Here is a 21157-nt window from a genome sequence, read left to right on the forward strand (position 1 = left end):
GGTGGAAAAGGGGTGTAAGTCTCCAAGTAATTTTAGTAAGCATCTGCAATGTAATCTTTCTCCAAACCCTTATCATTTAGGAGCCTATTTATTAAATTAATTCTGCAGGAAATCCCTATAAAAACTGAAATTTTCAGGTATATATATACAAACTGTAAGTATCCCATGTATGTATTACAAAGGTTCTACAACAGTTATCAGAGACAACTGACGTGGTTTCCCTGTTTCTGGCCACAATAGCAGCTCCCATAGGTTTCTATAGTTTTTAAAAAAAACACTTTAATGGAAAAAAAGAGAAAATAGATGCATTTTTTATTTCGGACATCTTTTATTAAATACTTACATTTTCCAGTGGTCCTGAAGTACTGTAGTTAAGATAGTTCAGATTACAGAGGTGCTGTAACAGGCAGCAAAAGTACAGCAGCTCCGGCAACAGGTAACTTACATTTAGAAGAAGAAACAAAAGTATTCAGAATGAGGGATTGGTGATGGAAAGAACAATGGAAGCAAATCGTTGTGCACCATCTACTACATCATTAGATCTCATTAATATTGTATGCCAGACAAGGTGGATCATTTCACAATCCCAAACACCTGTGGTCAGACTGACGGTTAAAAAGCTACTGCAACTATAGGTAACAATTTTGCTTTCCAGATTTCTATAACAGTAAACTAGATAAAAAAATGTAAAAGGAGGAAAGAAGGCCAAACAGTTTGCCTGATTCACTATGGATCACTATTGCGATTGCATCTGCGATTACGCATGCAGGTCTGCTGCGAAAATATTTTAATGAATACAATCGCAATGCCGTCGCACAGCCAGCATAGAGACTCCCACTACCTCCCACTACCACTATCTCACATTCGTAATAACTTACAGTCCTGCGTATACATCGGGAACATCGAGTAATATCAAGTAACATCGGCCACTCATGCAGAAATGCAGCAGGTTTGGCCTTACTCAGAAATTGCTAATCCCGTTGCACGCAGTGAGTACTCAAGCTGCGTATTTTGTTGCAGTTGCTAATTTATGTATGCCCATGCATAGCCGTTCAAACAAACAGGCACCCCTGTGTTTCTTCCGACCATCCCCCCATCATCACCCCAAAAAAGCTGGCTACCTGTCACTCACTTTGTGATGGTTTACCGGGGTCAGTGTGATCGCAATGTTGCCGTCATGTACACACATTGTGATGCGTACAAATGTGCAGTACACAACAATCGGCACACTGTATATGCTGTTGCAATTGCCATCCGTAATGAATTAGGCCCAGTGTTCACAGAAATTACAAATGGTAACCATGCCAACAGGTCAGTGTTCTAATTGAATTGCAAGAAGAAACCTAAACTACAGGAAAAGTTGATACAATTTAAATGCACATCCATAGCCTCTCACAATGCACAGTTGGATGGGGTGAGTCTTGGGAAAATTTGTTCTCAGATCAAGGGAATGTATAGCCTCTGCCGTCTAATCAATGAAAAACACTTTCCTACACGACACGGAACAAGGAACTAAGGTATGAAACCGCACTAATAAAGTATATTACGTGTGCAGGCTTTTTGATTAAAAAAAGGCCAGTAACCTTCCAGAATTCTCAAACATTATGTAAACCCGCAATACTAAAAAAAAATGGACAAGATAAGATTCCTGTGTTGAGCTAACAGGAGTCTTTATAAATCAAAGGAAATTATAAAACTATAGTCTATCTTGTAATATTGCTCTTAAATGATAATCATGCAGTTATGGCTACAATGGGCAGTATCTAATCAGGAGGCATGTCCCAGCAAGCAAACACGGTTAATTTGCTCCAATAAATCAGAGCGATACAATGCAAAATTAAATGTTATTCATCTTAAAAGTGTTAGAAAGGAGTGCGCTCCTGCTCTATCTCCTATCCTGCATTGAAGACGGCCAGTCACCTTTACCAAGATGACCACCGGGTCATGTTGCTGTGCATGTGTGACTCCAGGCCCTTGCGCCCTTGAGTGTGTAATAAGTACTGCATAGACATTCAGCACATATTCCTCCTGGGACAGAGTACCACTGTTACTACTGCTGTTACCACCCCTGTCTGTTTTTACATATACTGTATCACTTACTTGATATATTACTGCTGGTACAACTGTTACCACTGTTATTGGTAATAAACCTGGAAGCCTGGTTAAGGATGTACTGTCTGGCCTAAAATCTATATCTCAATTCCACTGGTGCCTGTTGATTAGTTGTACCACACAGGTTCTACACTAATAGGACATATCAACATAGATAAATATGCCTCTGAGACCCTAATTGTCTGCATTCATTATCTATGGATGCTTTATTTTCAACATTTTATAATTAAGTGTACAATAACTAGTGCACAAATTGTTCAGTATAATTGTGTTTCAAGTCATGTAATATGCATTATGGGCAATATTCCCTGAACCTACTTAATAAAGAATACGGTCTTAGATCACAGGTTCTCAAACTCGGTCCTCAGGACCCCAAACATTGCATGTTTTCTAAATCTCCTCACAGAATCACAAGTGAAGTTATTAGCTCCAACTGTGGATCTTTTAAAATGTGTCAGTGAGTAATGAATACACCTGTGCACCTGCTTGGTGACTTGCTTGAGAACCACTGCCTTATACCCCTTTTACACTGGAGCTAAAACCTGGGTTATTGCAGGGTTAATATGGGTAGCTCCTTTGTGTAAAAGGGGACAGGGTTGGATATCCGGGTCGAGTGACCCGGCAATCCAACCCAGGTAATTTGCAGGGTTTAACATGGGAGTAATCCGTGAAACCCTGCAGTCTGAATAAAGCACTTCGGGCCTCAAGAATGTCCTGGGTCGGCATTGGCTAAATTCCGGGTCTGATCCGTATTGGAAACCTGTTCCAACTCTGGGTTTGACCTGGAATTTAGGTGTAAAAGGGGTACTAGATTAATCAATCTGGATTCTATAGGCTACATTAAATCATGCATTTCTCACTTCGGGGTTATTTATCAATTAATATTTGTGGGTAACCCTTTTCTCCCAAAAATAGGTGATTTGGGGGGGAGAAGGGGTACCCGCAGATATTTCATTTAACTCAAATGTATATACAGGGGGTAGCAGCAGATATCGGAGATATATGCAGTCTCCCATTTTCAATTGCAAAAGCAGTCCCATCCTGTAGGTTTCACATTCTGGAGCTTGGCCCCAGTAGCGAATGCCATCTTTAGATGGTGTTAGCCATTATAGCCTACATATTACACTCTATGGGATTTACCTGGAAAGGGATGCATAGTATCCCTCCCCAGTGATGACCTTCCATGCATGCATAGTCAGCAGACCATGCATCTGCAGTAGCACCACAGGGTCCTAAAGAAGAAGGTTTGTTATCATCATTGTCCCTGTGGGTGATCATCAATGCATTCAGGCATCGGTAATTTTCTGTTGCTGTTATGCAATATGAAATTTAAATTATCAGGTCTAGAACCCAATATTTAATACATATACCACATAGAATTGTATGTCAGTGGATATAACTACACTAATAACTCACTAATAATTTTGAAAGCATCCTGTATTCATGGAGAGTTTATTAGGCTTTGTACCATTCAAAACGGATTAGTAAGATAAAGCATAGTATACATACAGTACCCATACTGAAAAGATGATGATGTTTCTCCATGGGAAATATCTATGAATTATCTCCACAGACCATCTTTAAATTATCAGAAAAATGAGTAGCTAGAGATATTCTTAATGCAAACCCAAGTATGGGATAGAGCTTATGGGAGCTGGAATGCATCTTTTAATGTTATTTCATTGGAAGACAGTGGCAAACACAGGATTTCTAGAGTGGTGTTTCCAAATGCTTGATTTTAGAGTGAGTGTGGCCAATCCATAAAGAGGGCATAATAAGCAGTTATCCAGCTTTAATATGTGTCATACAAAGTGTGTAGTGTGTCATAATTGTTATAATTATTATTATTATTATTATTGTTAAATTTTATTCAAGTGGTCCGCAGCACCGTACATATGTCAGTAATAGGACAGGAAAGGGTACATAGAACAGTACATTATAATATAGTAACCAAAACATAACCAGAACACAAGTAACAAGTCGCACCACAATTGTCAGTACACAATACAATACAGCTGGGAAGGTGAAGGCTATCATTGAAGTGCTAGAGAAGAGGGCTGTTAGAAAAGTAGGGAAGAGGACTTTGCTCATAGAAGCTTACAATCTAGGGGAGAGGGGAGACAGACGGATGACATGAGGCATGACAATGAGGACTTGAGGGCAGGAAGCAGGTGAGGAAGAAATTGCTGAGGAAGGAGGGTGGGGTGAGTGGCCTGGTGACAGGGTTATGTGATGAAAGGGAATGCTTTGATGAACAGGAGGGTTATCAGTGCATGTTTGAAGCTATGCAAGGTCAGGGAGAACCTGATGGAGCAAGACACATTCCAGGGAAGGGGGGGTGCATGGGAAAATCTTGGATTCAAGCGTGAGATGCAGTAGCCAGGGTAGAGGTGAAGCAATGGTCATTGGCCAACCGGAGTTGGTGTGAGGGAGTATGTAAGGAGCTGAGGTTGGTATTCTGTATGGGAATGGCTGAAGCCAGGTTTTGGTGGAAGGGAGTGGTAGAAGTAGAATGGCAGGAGAGGAAAATAGGTCTAGCTGCAGCATTTAGCACAGATTGGAGGGGAATAAGATGGCAACGTGGGATGCCAGTGAGGAGAAGGTTGCAGTAGTCGATTTGAGAAATAATTAGTGAATGAATAATCATTTTGGTAGCATACTGGGAGAGGAATGGTATAATGCAAGTGATGTTGTGTAACTGGAACTGACAGGATTGAGCCAGAGATTGAATGTCAGGGGTAAAACAGAGTGTGGAGTCAAGGGTGACACCCAAGCAGCACAGTTGGGGGAAATGATGGTATTGTCAACAGTGGTATTAGGATATTATCATATTTAAATTGGGGAGATATAAAGAGCAGGTACTCATAAAATCATTAAATCCTTGGATTGTTAATCCTTTCTAAAGTACCTGTTGAGGCAGCCGTCCTGGGTGAACTACATGTGCAAAATAAACCCTACATGGAAATACGCCAAACAAGAGTAAATGTGAAAGGAAAAACAGCAGTAGTATCATGAAGGGCATGCAAAGCTTAAGAACTTAGGCATTTTGAGTTTCAAAATTCAAATTCAAAATTCAAAATTAGGCGTTTTTGAGTTTCAAAATTCCAGTCTGAATCTAGTTCAAACTCCATTTATGGTTTATATGACTTAGCTAAAATGCAGGCTTGAAATGGCAGGTCAATGATGATCATCCACATAAAAAAAATCTCCTATGCTTCTGCCTGAGTGACTATAGCTACCAGAAATAATCACAAAAGTCTCCCAGCACACAACCTGCAAATAATATACATAAACTTCTCATAATATCTGGAGTACAGAAAAACTGGATATGAAGTATGAAATATATAAGCAGCTGGAACAGCAATATTATTAATTGATGATTTAATATTTTTAAGATTTAAACATCACCTTCTCTCAAAGGAGCGATGCCCTGGGGTGGCTCAGCTGGACCTGTTTGGGGGTGTCCTGTGCTCTGGATTTCAACCCTAGTAGGTTAGGGACCTACCCTCAGAGGTTACCTGGGCACGGTGGGTAGGCCCATAGCCATGGCCATGATTATGCTAAAACCTCTATGTATTGCAAAATTCTATTGCATAATGTATTATATATAATTAATAATGCTGGAGTTGTGTACTTGTACTTTCTCTTCTTGTGTTTGCAACAATATTCTCCACAGGTAGCACCTCCCATTATATGTATATTCAGGGTGTGCAGTCTAGGGCCCCCTTTTCTATATACTCTACTGTGTTCCATGCACACCTGAAGGTTTGAGATGCCTTCAGCCTAGATTAGCACCCCTCCCCCATTGGTTTTAAGCAAGCATTCTGGCATTTTGACTGCACCTTAGCACAAGGCACAATCCTAGGTAAGTCCTAAACATGTTTATACTGCAGTGCAGCTATGGGTTGATTTTTGGGGCATGGGTCCCTGGATTGCTTTGGTTGGGATGCTTCAGGGCATCACATTATAAACACATTTTCCTTTTTTGCACTATTAGCACCTTTATTGTTTGTTTAATATATATGTAATATTTTTAAACCTCTATTTTTCACCTTCTTATATGTGCAGCATTAGCTACTCTTATCTATCTTACACTTTCTTACACTTCACCTTCTCTCATTAGAGCGATGCCCTGTGGTGGCTCAGCTGGACCTGTTTGGGGGTGTCCTGTGCTCTGGATTTCAACCCTAGTAGGTTAGGGACCTACCCTCAGAGGTTACCTGGGTGCGGTGGGTAGGCCCATAGCCATGGCCATGATTATGCTAAAACCTCTATGTATTGCAAAATTCTATTGCATAATGTATTATATATAATTAGAAATACTGGAGTTGTGCACTTGTACTTTCTCTTCTTGTGTTTGCAACAATAGTCTCCACAGGTAGCACTTCCCATTATATGTATATTCAGGGTGTGCAGTCTAGGGCCCCCTTTACTATAACCCCCCATTTTGCCTGTGGGAAGACTGTCATTAAAATGTTAGGTTTGTAATGATTGACTGGAATTTTATTTATGTTCCCTTGAAATTGGCTATGTAAATATATAAGCTGGAACATTAATATTATTAATTGATGATTTAATATTTTTAAGATTTAAACATCGAGCTACTGTTTATTGTATCATAATCTCGTAATGTGGAATAAGTAGCACAGTACTCTCTTTTCCCTTTTCTGTTTAAATAAATGAAACATATATAAGTACATTTCATAATGACATCTCTGTTACAAATGCATACAGAAATTATACCAAAGGATATTATCATATTCAAATTGGGGAGATATAAAGAGCAGGTACTCATAAAATCATTAAATCCTTGGATTGTTAATCCTTTCTAAAGTACCTGGTGAGGCAGCCGTCCTGGGTGAACTACATGTGCGAAATAAACCCTACATGGAAATACACCAAACAAGAGTAAATGTGAAAGGAAAAACAGCAGTAGTATCATGAAGGGCATGCAAAGCTTAAGAACTTAGGTGTTTTGAGTTTCAAAATTCAAATTCAAAATTCAAAATTAGGCGTTTTTGAGTTTCAAAATTCCAGTCTGAATCTAGTTCAAACTCCATTTATGGTTTATATGACTTAGCTAAAATGCAGGCTTGAAATGGCAGGTCAATGATGATCATCCACATAAAAAAATCTTCTATGCTTCTGCCTGAGTAACTACAGCTACCAGAAATAATCACAAAAGTCTCCCAGCACACAACCTGCAAATAATATACTTAAACTTCTCATAATATCTGGAGTACAGAAAAACTGGATATGAAGTTTAAAAGGTTGACATTTATTCACAATGTAAAATAATACAGAATATGTGATATATGATCACTACATATAATTATACATACAGTATAAAGGCTTAATACCGGTTTACAACATATAGATAAGATTAATAGAGAGAAAAAAGCAAAACAAAAATCCAAAAATAAATAACTAAAAATAAACCAAATGTTCAAAAATAATGATACAATTTTTTAATAAAATGTATATATAATATTCGGTACAAATGAGGGTAAAATCCTCCAAGATAAAAGTTGCAGTCCAAGAAAAATTTAATCTTGCTCAAAGTGTCAATGCTCTAGGCATAAAATAAACAGTTATCATCGATTGTTAAAGTGAGCTTCAACTTATAGACCTACTGAACATCTTGTTTTATCAAGCAGACAACACCGTATGGTTTGTTCACACTCCTCAAAGAATTCCTTGGTTTAATCATCCCAATTTTTTTAAACATGTCAATTATATCACACATGAAATCACAAGGATAATAAATAAATCATACTATGTATATCAGGTCATTGCTTATTAGTCATTTGCTAGATCTGTTAAATAGTGCAGTCATATTTTTAATTCAGTCATCCATCATTTGTTGGGTAAGCATCAAATTCACACCTTCCTCCTTTGAGGAGTGCTCTGTAAGGCTAACTTAACATTGTGTTCAATCCTCTGATTACTGATGAGATATCTAGATACAAGAGCAGTTACTGTAATTTACCATTCTATCTACAGTACTTAATATGGGGCATCCAAGGTCCTGTAATTCAGTGAACATCTACAGTATGTATTAGCCTATTTACAATTTGGCCATATACAGTTAGTGTGATACGGTGATATATTACTTACATATTTTTGAGCAATTCTTTTAATATGACTACCTGTTAGTACTCTTAACTTTACTATTACATTTATTTCAGATGCTACTCTAAACTTTGCTTTTGAGATAATGGGGGTGACTCAGTTTAGGACATAATTGCAGCTTAGCATTGCCATTTATCATGGATCAGTTGCAAACTTAGTGATGACTGTAATATATGTACATTTATGTATGTGAAAATATGAGTCTGTACACTTATATTTTCTAAAATGTATTTTGAGCAATACACATTAAAATACATAAATCCCTACATCTAAAAATAATGTTTGGAGCAAAAGTACAACATTCATCACAGCAGCCTCGATAACTGAACTTGTTTTACCTAGGCAAATAATTCACCATCAGCAAGGACTGTCCTGCATATCAAAGATTCTGTACTCTCTATGGTGCTTACCTTACTGGACCTACATGTGAGTGACCCTTATCAATCACTCCATGGTGGAAGTGTTGGATGCATGCAGCTCAAAATACAAATGCAGAATTATGCCATGTACATTAACTGCACTTGTGTGCTACTCTACATCATGATCTTAATTTGAGTCTCATTACCATCTTAAATTGAGACTGCAAATGAGCAGTTGCTCTGTTGTTGAGCTATGGTGCAGTCTTTAATTTGATGGAACAAAAACCAATGAACAAGTGCTCCCTCTTCAGGATGAAGTGAAAAATAATTCCAATGTACAAGGTGGACCAAAGTCAACTACTTAAATAATAATGTCACTTTTAAAATTCAATCCCATCATTAAAACTTCAAAAAGCAATAAATATTATCACATCCTTGGTATATTTCCCACATCACATTTAGGTTTTGAAGGATTGTCCCATAAGTATCTCCTTTTAGGTATCCAATTTAAAATCTTGAAAGTATGTGTGTCCACTGGTCATTTCATATACTTCTCCTGACCAGAATGAGTCTCAGTACCTCTGAGTAAATATAGAAGAAATACATTTGGAGGGCAGATAATTTATACAGATCTGGAATTTGTTATAGATGAATGAAATTTCTTGATCATCAGAGAAACAATCACCTGCAGCCTTCTGTATTAGTATAGCCGGTCACAATCACAAATAGTCATGTGAAATATTAACTATCAATCCCTAATGTAATAGGATATTTTTTGAATAATTTCAGTGTTATGAATCCCTGGGGAGATTCACACAGTAGAGGTAGGAGGAACCCAAGGTTATTGGATGTTATAAATCTGGGATAAGGTTCACCTCTGACAAAAGCAATAGTGCTGAGGATTATATGAAGTGATGGGGTCAACTGGAAAATAAGTCATTGTCAGAGGTTAGGTCTTGTGGCCAATTCATAGTCTTGGCAACTGATTGATACTTGGCAAGGTTGTGGTTAGAAGAACAAGTCACAGCCTTGAGGGCTGATAAGTACATGGCTGGTTGCAGCCTTGGGGCTGATGTAAACTTGGCAGGTTGCAGCCTTGGGGGCTGATGTGAACTTGGCAGGATGCAGCCTTGGGGGCTGATGTGTACTTGGCAGGTTGCAGCCTTGGGGCTGATGTGAACTTGGCAGGTTGCAGCCTTGGGAGATGATGTGTACTTGGCAATGTTGCAGCCTTAAGGTCTGATGTAGTTAATTGAAAGTCCACAAATACGCAAGTGACTGCTGTGATGTTGTTAGCATAATATACACACAGACACTGATGTGCAGGAGACTGCTGTGGTATATTAGCAGAATGTTCATATGGACACAGAAGTGCAGCTGACACTGCTGTGGAGTTGCTTGCAGATAGTCCACACAGATGCTGAAGTGTGGCAGAGAGTATTGAGATACACGCTGGACACGAGGAGCTGGAACACACAGGAGCATGAACTACTCACAGGAACCAGAAGCTATGTAATGAATGCTATAGCCAGCATCAGAACAGAGAACTAGCAGGGGTAAATAAAGGAAGATAATCCTACTGGTGCAGGGCAGAGGTGATGGAGCAGTCAGGTACAAGGACCCAGTGGAGTAGCAGCCCAGCGTCCTCGTCTCCTAGCAACAGGCGCAAGAGAGATTCCTGGAGTACTGACATCAAACAAGATGCTGCAGTTGCTTGTGACACTCAGTGGAGATTCCAAAAAGATCCTATTACATTTGGGATCGATAGTTAATATTATTATAAGACTATGGGGAAGATGTATTAAGCTCTGGGATGTGATGAAGTGGAGAGTGATAAACGACCAGCCAATCAGCTCCTAACTGTCATGCTATAGGCTATGTTTGAGAGCTGATTGGTTGGTCATTTATCACTCTCCACTTTATCACTTTCCAGAGCTTAATACATCTTCCCTATTTGTGTGATTGTGACTGGCAATACTAATAACAAAATGCAATACAGTATATCTAAACATTAAATGTTATACCAACTTAGGATAATATCTTTCAAAGGTATAAGGAATATATAAACTGAGTAATTAGAATTTACCTCCTACAGATTTCAGTAGAAAATACTATAAATACCAATGAGTGTATAAAAATAAGGAGGTTACTGAAGGTCACTTTATAGCCATTTAATAAATACTTTACCTGTAATATGTAATATATAATATATGAATCCTTCAGAGAAGATTTGAAGAGCCAGAAATCACTACACACAGATCAGAACAAGTGCTGTATTGATAGAAGTCAGTGTTTCATAATCACTACATTGCTACATAATTGTTACATGAATAATTTTGGAAACAGTTACAATGTATTAAAGTATTCGTTAAGTGTCTGGTGTTAAAATCAAAACATAGTGGTTTTACTGATATAAACAGAAAGACACAAGGAACAACAATACGATGGTTTAATTTATAATAAGCTTCTTTATTACGGAACAATAAAATGAAATCAGTGATTTTATGATACAAAATATATTATTTATTGAGGGCTATTAAGCCTTTATTATGCTATAAGAACAGAATATACAGACAGCAGCCACATGCTTTAGAATATTTTAAAGCACATTTTCTATTTAATTTACCCTCACTATATTTTAATATTTCACCATTGGGATATATTGTAACAATATTTTACAGTATCCCAGTAAATATTATTGTTTTTATAATAATAATAATAATAATAATAATAATAATAATTATTATTATTATTATTATTATTATTATTATTCAGAGTTTTCTAGATATATCAATAAGGATTTAATATACCAACTCACATGGTGTGCAGTCTTCCTCAATGTTGATTTATTCAGTAGCTAGTAGCTATTCACCTGATTGAGATACAGTGACTGTAACAGACATTTGGAAGATGCTGTTTTGCTAAGACAGGACCTACATAATTCTAGCAACATCCCAAACTGACACTACTGTATTAGCACAATTGCCAAGTACAGTGCACCTCCAGTGTCATGGATAGAAACTTGATTTTATTCTGAGGATCAGTGACCTAATCTGTGTTATGCAGTCTCCCGTCATAGGAATTTAATCCACAATGGACTGTTTGAGATTATTTTCTAAAGTAACCACAAACATTACAACATTTCTATCACACAAACAATTTTAGTTGATGTGCTTATCCCCCCAAGCAATATTGACTCATTGTATATGGACATATCAATTGTTCAGATTTTAACGCTGCCCCTAGCTCTACACAGATTCATTGAAGATGTGACTATTGCAACAGTGACTGCTGTTTTGCATCTATATTGTTTCCCTTTGCAACAAGCAATTATATATATATATTTTTTTTTATTAACCACTATCACTTACCAATAAGATCTAAATTAGTTCACCTACTTTAGGGGTGATCCTTTACATTCAAATGAAGCATTAGTAGCTTGAAGTTGGCAGCTATTATTGTTATGAATTGCATGTGTATTTTATGTATTAATAAAGTCAATGTTGTGTATTTGTATACATTTGGCTTAAATACATTAAATCGATGTTTATGCTATAGGTTTTGTGACATCATTTATTGGTTTTGCTCTCCTTCTTAGGAAGTTATTTCTGCTAAGAAATGTATTGATACATTTGTGAGAGTTTAAAGTCAATTAAATTAATTCTTTTTACTTTGTTTGTACTATGTTGAGACTTCTCTTTCATCCAAATTGCAAGAACAAATAGTTGAATTAATTTTAATTAGAGATGTGCGTTTTGGTTTCCCTGAGAATTGAACAAACCCAAACTAATGGGTTGCGAGTCAAATCGAGTCCCAGCTTTATCACTTTTGGGGTTCCGAGGAGAATTGAGTCTGCTTTAAGTTCCAAACTCAGATTTAAAAAACAAATCTTGATTTTCGATTAAATGTAAACTTTACATGTCCAAATTACATGATTTTAGCCTTTTTTGATCAATTTCAAAAGAAAACCAAAATCAAATCCGAATCTGTACCAAAACACTTGAGTGTGATTTTGCCAAAACCAAAACATTTGAAGGTGGTTTCACCAAAACCAAAACATGGGTGTCCGCACACATCTCTAATTTTAATTAGTGAAAATGGAAAAACAATTTTATATTTACTGTATACTGTACAGCAGGTGTTCCCAACCACGGTCTTCAAGGCACACTAACAATCCAGGTTTTAAAGATAGCTATACTTGAGCACAGGTGACTTAATTAGTACCTTAGTTATTTTGAGTAAACCATCTCAGCTTTAGCATGGATACCACTAAAACAAGGACTGTTAGTGTGCCTTGAGGACCGAGTTTGGGAATCACTGCTCTACAGTATTCTGAAATTGTTTTATTAATGTTAATGTTTATTAAATTGTTTATTAATGTTTGTTTTATTAATGTTTCATTGATAAATCTATAAGATGATCTGTAGTATTTTTCAGCTGTATTTTCTTAACAGATCTACAGCACTTCTATCTATGAGCTGCAATGAATATAACAGCCTCATGATTAATAAGGTCACTCACTGAATTTCTTGGAAGAACATCACAGTGATCAATGATAAAACCTTCCCCTACGAGAACTTTTCTTATAAAGTCCTCATTATATTTACAAACATGGAACACCCCCTTCCCAATTGTGATAAAAGTTGCATTAATAAGACCAACTAATACTATGTGACCTTTAGGTTTTAGCAGCTTAACAATTTTCCTCACATTTCTAACATATTCATCTTGGTCTCTGCTGATGACATCCAGGGCCACTGAAGTGATGATACAGTCTGCTGGTGGGAGCACCACCGGGTCTGTGATGTTTTCTTTGTCAATGTAACATTGCACAATCTGTTTGATTGCTGTCTTCATCCTTATTTCCTTCTCCTCAAGTTGGCCACTGAAAAATACAAACACAATATGGGTTATTTGTGTGAAAGTGCAGGTCCTTCAAAAATGTACAATATTGCACAATATGCAGTGTTTTGTATTGTAAAAGTGGGAGTGACTGATGTTCCATCTTCTGATGGAGAGATGAGATGGATTGAGATGTCTATTGCTGAGTGACTGGTGTTCCATCTTCTGATGGAGAGATGAGTAGATTGGGATGTCTATTGCTGACTGACTGGTGTTATGAGAATTGAGTTTTTGGGATATATTTATTTACGTATGATTAAATAATTAGAGAGATCACATTAGGAGGCCATTTTTGGTTTGTAGGAAGAAGGCAATGGTGTACACATACTGTATAAAGCAAGTTATGTGCTATTAACACTACATTTTATGAATATATTTTTGAACCTATTGTTTATGTGCTGATTAAACCAGTGCATGTGTCATAGGATAACATGTATTAAAAAGGTAGAATTAGGAAATGTACAGTAAGTAACTGTACAGTATTCACAGTTTCACACATCTATGAGACCCCACAGCTCTTTCCATATGCATGTGAAGTACCCATGATCAGGCCGTAACTAGGGAGTGGTGTGACCAGTGCCATGGCACAGGGCACTGCAGGACAGGGGGTGCTTTTTGGCAGATTTCTGTTTATTATCATTTTTACTTGTAGGTTCCTCTTTTTTCATCCCCAGCATCTCCTGGCCTCCCCTATCTCTTTCCTAGACCTTTCCCATGAGGCCATGCCCCTTTTTCAGGTGCTTTATGCCCGTATTTGAAAAATTGGGTGGCACCAATGCTCTTTCTGACGCAGGGCACCAAAAAGCCTTGTTATGGTTCTGCCTGTTGTCACTATCATCATGCATTTGCACTAGCCCAATACCCAGAGCCAATGATCCTTTTGAAACCAGATGAATCTCTGGGTGAGCATTGAAGTCTGAATACTGTAGCTCACAATTTCATCTACATACCCATGGCATGCCATAAGAACTATTACACTACTTGGGAATTGTTGCTGCCCAGTTATACCCCTTCATCCACAATGGGAGTTGCCCATGCATAAGACTCTGAATCACCTGTATTTGCATAGCATTTCATATACATGGCTTAAGCAAATGAGCAGTGCAAAAAATTAGGTTATCTATCTGTAAAGTGGACCTTTGGGCAGCACGGTTAGTGTAACAGTTGTCATTACTGTGGTTAATTGAAACCAACAGACAAAATTAAAAGAGCTCAGACAGTTGTTACATAATTATTGAAATGTATCATATGAAGAAATTATGTTAGCACCAAATCAAATATACTTTATAATATAGCTCACTGAAAGACTAAACGGTTGATCATTATATTATATTGGTTGAAGCTGAGACAATTATCAGAACAATCCCAGAACACTATATTGCTCTCTTTTTAGAAGAGTAAGGGACAGCCTAGTCACAGCACTGTGTCACAGATGCATTTTAGCAGGTTATAACTAAGATTATTGCTATTCCCTCTTCCGGAGCTGGAGATACAACTGTATTCCTCTTTTTTCCTGCTATTCTACAGGGTTGAATGGGAATCTCTCTTCTCTCCTTAGACTGCAGGAGTAAGGATATCCTACTGGGCTCCACCCACACCCCCATTCTCTACCTTACTATCATAGACTGATTTATCTATAACAGCAATTTGTGCCACAGTATCTCTTCTGTGGGACAGGACCAAACAGGCTAGCCTTCACTCCCCATGCCCAGCCTTGGGAAGCTAAGGTCCTGTCACTGGCTCACTGGTTCTCTTTCCTTTAATCACTTTTATAAGGTACTAAGCACTGCATGCTGGAAACACCCTACAATATCTGCCATATGAAGATGTTCTGACCAAGTCATCTAGCCATTACAATTTGGCCTTTAGAAAAGTCGCTCATATCCTTAGACTTGCCGATTTTTCCTGCTTCTGTCATTTCAACTTCAAGAACTAACAATTCACTTGCTGCCTAATAAATGTCACTCATTGACTGGTGCCATTGTAACTCCATGTTATTTACTTCATCTTTCAGTGGTTTTAATACTATGGCTGATTGATGAATATTGTATATATAATTATATATATATATATATATATATATATATATATATATATTGTATGTATACTGTATGTAGAGATTAGGTTGTATACAGTATAACTTTGTGGAGCTTTAGCTGTATATATTTTTTATGGTACTGTGTGGAGCATAGTACCATGGTGTATTTTACAATGGACATACAAGGCACTGATGTATTAAGTGCCAAAAAGATCGAGAACTGGCATAAGTCACGAGCGGGTAAAATGCCTTTTTACATGGGTTGATTATATAATGCATAGGCAGCCTGACCATTGGAGAGTCTTACATCAGCAAGCTAAGGAGTGGATGCTGTGTGGCAGTGGGATCCATCCAGAGAGTCGTCGCATTGGTATGGGCATCAGAGTCTCCAGCAAAAATGCCCCTAGGGGAAGAGTGGACTCAATTTATATCACTGCTCACCTGCAACCACTTACTGGTTAGTGCACAGAGCAGGATGCTACCACTGCACTACAACTAGGGAGCAGTGTCCACAATACTGGGTTGTCACACCACAGCGTGAGGGACACTTGTTACCACAGGTTTGATATGGAGAGAAGCACCTTAATGGAGCCTGTCATGTGCCCACACCCCACAACTTCAGCTGTAACACTATAAGTGTACATAGGGAGATGTAGCTACAATGTATATTATGGAAAGAGGCAACTATTCCAAGGTCTTATAATACACACACCACAGAAGTGCAACACACCCACATCTGTCACTACAACATGGTCCTATATTGAATGTAGGAGCACTGTGTGTTCATTTAAACATCAATAAAAAAGTGACTTTTAACCACATTTCACACAACACCCTCAGCAAGTGAGAACACTATACCTGCACAAAATACACTCTACAGAGGATGAACACTGTGTACAAAACCCCTATTTCACACCTGCTTTATTATATAATATATTCATGTGGAACACTTGAAATTGATTTTTAAATGAATATATAATATGTTTGTCAGTGTTATTTAATCCATTCTTACCTGTCGGGATCCTGAGATCTAACCGCATCCAGAGGCAGTAAAACAAATCTCTATGATTGTGGGTCCATATTCAATGTGTGTCTCTTTAATTGTCCTCATAGAAAAGATAATACACTTAACCCTATACAAGAGTGCTAGGGGATATCCCAGGGCAACCCCTGGTGAAAACACAGAAAATAACTAAGTGGCTTGGGTGGAGGTACGTTGTTCCATTATTATTATTATTATTATTATAATTATTATTATTATTAACCACAGGGAAGACAAGTAAAATAGCAGTTACACATAGACATACAAATGTCTGTAGAATAACTTAACCTTTTTCCTTCTAAGTCTGATATAAAGGATGACGTGTGAGACCAATTGAATGCTCCCGTACGCTTATTCATCCATCTGTTCACTTCCATAATGCAAGTTTCTCTGAATTTCAGTAAGTAGACGTCTTTGAAAAATTCACAGGCTGAGTTCAGGTAGAGAACTATGGGACCAATACAGATGTCCAGTACAACTTCTCTTTTGATATTAGCTGTGGGAAAAAAGTCAAATGATTAGAAAGTTCCTAAACTCCTTTGCAGAGGATGATGGCCTTGCTTCTGGCATTCTAACCATTAAGCCTGTAACAACTTCCAAATTTCTAAAATCACAAGACAAAGCATGTCGGCTATAGAGGTATAGTGATATCATAAACAACTGACTAAGGTGGCAGAGAAAGGGTGGCTGGACTACGGGTGATTAAGTGATTCAAGTACAGATGCAAACACTGCATGCATTATGTTTGGGCTCTAACACAGCTATCACATATGTTGGGGAGAGAATTAAAGGGGCAAAAAATATGAGAACAGCAGCTGTCACCCAATAAACAAAGCATTGGGGAAAGGAAGCTTAAAGGGGAGACAAGAATCAGAGCATTAGAGCCTATCATCTGGATACAAAGATCTGCTATATATCACACTGTGGAAGTTGACCACCCCCCATGGATAATATGGATGATACCTTGGCAGGGTGGTGTCAGCCACATCCATACTGGATGGAGAGTTAACCTAAATGAAGCACCATAATATTACTGTCATAGGCAAATAAAGAAGAAGGGATTAAGGGTTGGAAGATCAGTAACACAGAGGCTGACCTATAAGAATTGCTAATATAAAGCATCTAATCCTAACCCCTCCTACTACTACCTCATTGGCTCTGAAATTTCACATAAATCCACTGTCAGTAAAAAAAATCCACAACATGTCTTTAGGCCCAATCAATTTTGACTGAGACTGAGGGTTTAACCCCCTTCATGCTTATAATCAGCATTCTGTCACCAATATACTGTACTACTAGCTCTTAATTTTAAAGATCATACTGTAATGTGATTTTATGGGTTTATGAAAGGAACATGTCACTGCAGTAACTGCTTGAAAGTATAAGTAACGTAATCTCTTAATCAAATAGCCTGATTCATACCACATGAAATCTTAAATTAAGTACAGTACCTACGGCTGCTCCTTTTGCCAAAATATGCAAACTTTGAATTACAATCCCCAGCAGTAAGTATAATAGCTATAGCTCCAAACAATATTATAAAGGATCATAATACACATGTAAATCAGACTATTTGAACTATGCAATACTAAGGGCCACTTTCAATTAGCCTCAAAGTTAGAATTAGCCATGATGCAGTGCTTGGGACTATTAGATTACATGCAATAACCGATAGCTCCAGGTACTTATCATGGAATCTCTGGGTTAAGGGTTGTTAGCCACAGATTTACCACTTGAGAGAAAGGACTTGTAATTTTAAAGCTCTAGAGGTAAAAGACTGAAGCTACAACCTTTCCTAACATTGTAAGATATCAAGGCTAATTGAATCTCGATCTAGGGGTATATTTATTAAAGTGTGGATTTTTAAAGTGGAGTTGTTGCCCATAGCAACCTTTCAGATTCTACTTATCATTTATCTAGTACCTTCTAGAAGATAATAGCTAGAATCTGAATGGTTGCTATTGGCAAAGCCTCCATTTCTAAAAACCTGCACTGTAGTAAATATACCCCCAAATGTGATACATTTATATTAAACAATTAAAAGAATGATAATGATACAATTGGATATATTATCCTTTATGCCTGTGTTCATTATTTAATATTGATTTTTAAAATGTATAAGACATCTACAGAAGTTGTATCTTAATACATACAGCTCCCATTTTTTAGGAAGATTATTTTGAACTGCTCCCAATGTAATCCTATTAAGGTATAATATAACTGACACCTAGTGGTATTTACTATTATATTTCAATGTCAAATCAATCTAAATTTATCAACATCAATGTTGCGTTTCAGGGGCTATTTGCTAACTCAAAAAACTTAAATGTGTGATAAAGGTGGGTATGTACTAAGCCTTGGAGAAAGATAAAGTGAAGAGAGATAAAGTACCAACCAATCACGTCCTAACTGTCACTTTACAGGCTGCATTAGATCGGTTGGTGCTTTATCTCTCTCCAATGCTTAGTACTGTACATCTGCCCCTTGGCCCCAGTACACAACAGTGATGTTGATCAGTTTAGATTTATTTGAAATCAATTAAAATCAACCTTTAGTAAATTTACAAAAATACACAGATCCTTTGAATAATGTCAAACTCACTTTTACTAAAGTTACATATTTAAAATGCTGAGAAACCACCTGGTTACTTTACTTATTGAATGGTTGCTTTATTTTCAGTCTTTAACATCTCAATGTGTAAGAACTACTGCATGATTTGTTCAGTTTAAATTTTTAATCAAACGACGTGTACACTACGGATTGGTCTTAAATTTGTCAAGTCTGGCTTGGCCACATGTTGAAGATATAGAAAGCTAGTTACTGTACAAAAACAAGGATGGATCTGGTCCTTGCTATTTGTCAGTCTCATTGCAAAGCCTACTCCCAACCATACCATTATCCTATACACCAGTATGTCAAGGGTACAAATCTACAGCTATTATTTTGTACATTTTGTTAATTAAAATAATAGTAAATAGCTCCAGATGAACAAAGGCAAATTCTGTCTAGGTGGACTGTCTCTTAGGGATTGCATCAGTCTCAAAACTAATCATGTGATACTGTACAAGTGTGGATAAAGGTTTGTGTTCTATTTTATCTGCCATCTTAGTGCATTTTCTTCAGTATGCAGGCATGATCTGCATGACATCATGCAAAAAACGAAACATACAGTAAGACACATTTTTATTAGCGGTTGAATGCATCGAATTACCAACCTAAAGTGAAGACAAATACTGTAGAAAATGTGCTTATTTCCTTTAAGAAAGACATTACATGAACAAATAATGTAGTCTTTGCTGTAAGATAAAGTACAGTATAGTATAAATACCTGTAGTTAGAAACTCATGAAGTTTCCCCATAGGATATGTGATAGCTTCCTCTGCAAAAACATTTTCTGGTTTATCAGAAAAATAGGTTTCCAGAAATGTTCTAGATTCAAACCCATGTATGTGATAGAGCTTTTTGGAGGCACAATCCATCTTTCAATATTGTATCACAGACAGGGTGACCCTCACGTCTCTCTTCTCTCTTAATTGACTAGTCCCGGAGATCTATTTATAGTCACTAGGATGTAGGAAAACAGTAATTTAAATTTCTGAAGCAGTAAGGAATATACATTTTTAACACTTGGTTTATTATTATAATGAGTTGCTAGAGGGGTATACATCAGATGCTATGATTTACAAAGATATCATTATAATAATTCCAGTACAAATGTGTATGTTAAATGTATCAGCATTTTAATTTAAACCAATGTAAATTATGAGTTCATATTTCTGGGCTTTCATATCTCAGTGGCACATCTTTTTGGTATTTTTTTGTTTTCAGTGGGCTGGGGTATCCAGCTACATTCTTGAATCCATCCCATGTACATTACATATTTTTTGGATGCTAGTAATACAGCATCAGTAACAGGCCAAGACTCAAGTTTTTGGGAACTATTTATCAAGTGTCTTTTTTTTGCAGATTTTCTCAGATTTTGTCGGCAAACCAGGAATGTTGGTTGGAAAATATATATTTATCTACCCAACACACTGGGATTTGCCTTCAAAAAAATCAAACATTTTAAATTCTACCACCTCAAAATATTCTACTTAGGTTTTCTAGGATCCAGTTGTTTACATTAAACTGCAGAAGGAACATTTGTGTTATCACATGATGAGTAATTGTATTCATGAGTTGATCAAGGGAATGCAAGTGAGGGAATCATAGTCTACTAATGTGGAATAAATTACCATTGTATCCACTTTTCTGTTTTATATTTTGCAACAAGGAATATTGTTAAATACTGGAAAAGCACTTCCCAATCACCTTCTCCCAACATCATGTCAATGTGGTTGTAGGGTGTACATGCCTGTCACACCTAATATGCAGACCATGCTCTATGCACATGTTTACTGTAGCTGTGATGATGCAATTTCTATCATAGTCCAGTTTTATTATATAGATATGTAGTACAAAACTCAATTCTTTAAAATAAAGTCTTTGAAAATAATTTAAATGTGCATCATTTTGTTGGTGAACAAGTGTTTGCAGTTTTCCTAATGTCATCGGATACACATAGACTATTAT

At 37.1% G+C, this 21157-nt stretch overlaps 1 protein-coding gene across 1 annotated transcript; it reads right to left on the bottom strand.

Moving 5' to 3' along the window:
• Positions 1-13070: 13070 nt before the first annotated feature.
• On the bottom strand, positions 13071-20064 carry LOC148509629 (nicotinamide N-methyltransferase-like). Its single transcript, XM_088442892.1, has 3 exons — positions 19914-20064; positions 16874-17081; positions 13071-13488 (listed from the first exon to the last, which is right to left on the bottom strand). The coding sequence occupies exons 1-3, from the start codon at positions 20062-20064 to the stop codon at positions 13071-13073; spliced, it is 777 nt and encodes a 258-aa protein (XP_088299018.1).
• Positions 20065-21157: the final 1093 nt, after the last annotated feature.

Source organism: Taudactylus pleione, unplaced genomic scaffold (assembly GCF_031769625.1).
Source record: "Taudactylus pleione unplaced genomic scaffold, aTauple2 ptg000318l, whole genome shotgun sequence".
Lineage (NCBI taxonomy): Eukaryota > Metazoa > Chordata > Amphibia > Anura > Myobatrachidae > Taudactylus > Taudactylus pleione.

Excerpts from the sequence above, each read along its gene's own strand:
- LOC148509629 (XM_088442892.1), bottom strand. The coding sequence starts at position 20,064 with ATGGATTGTGCCTCCAAAAAGCTCTATCACATACATGGGTTTGAATCT. Across the intron at positions 17,082-19,913 it reads TCATGAGTTTCTAACTACAG|CTAATATCAAAAGAGAAGTT; the intron begins GTATTTATACTA and ends TTTTTCCCACAG. Across the intron at positions 13,489-16,873 it reads TCAGACTTAGAAGGAAAAAG|TGGCCAACTTGAGGAGAAGG; the intron begins GTTAAGTTATTC and ends TGTATTTTTCAG.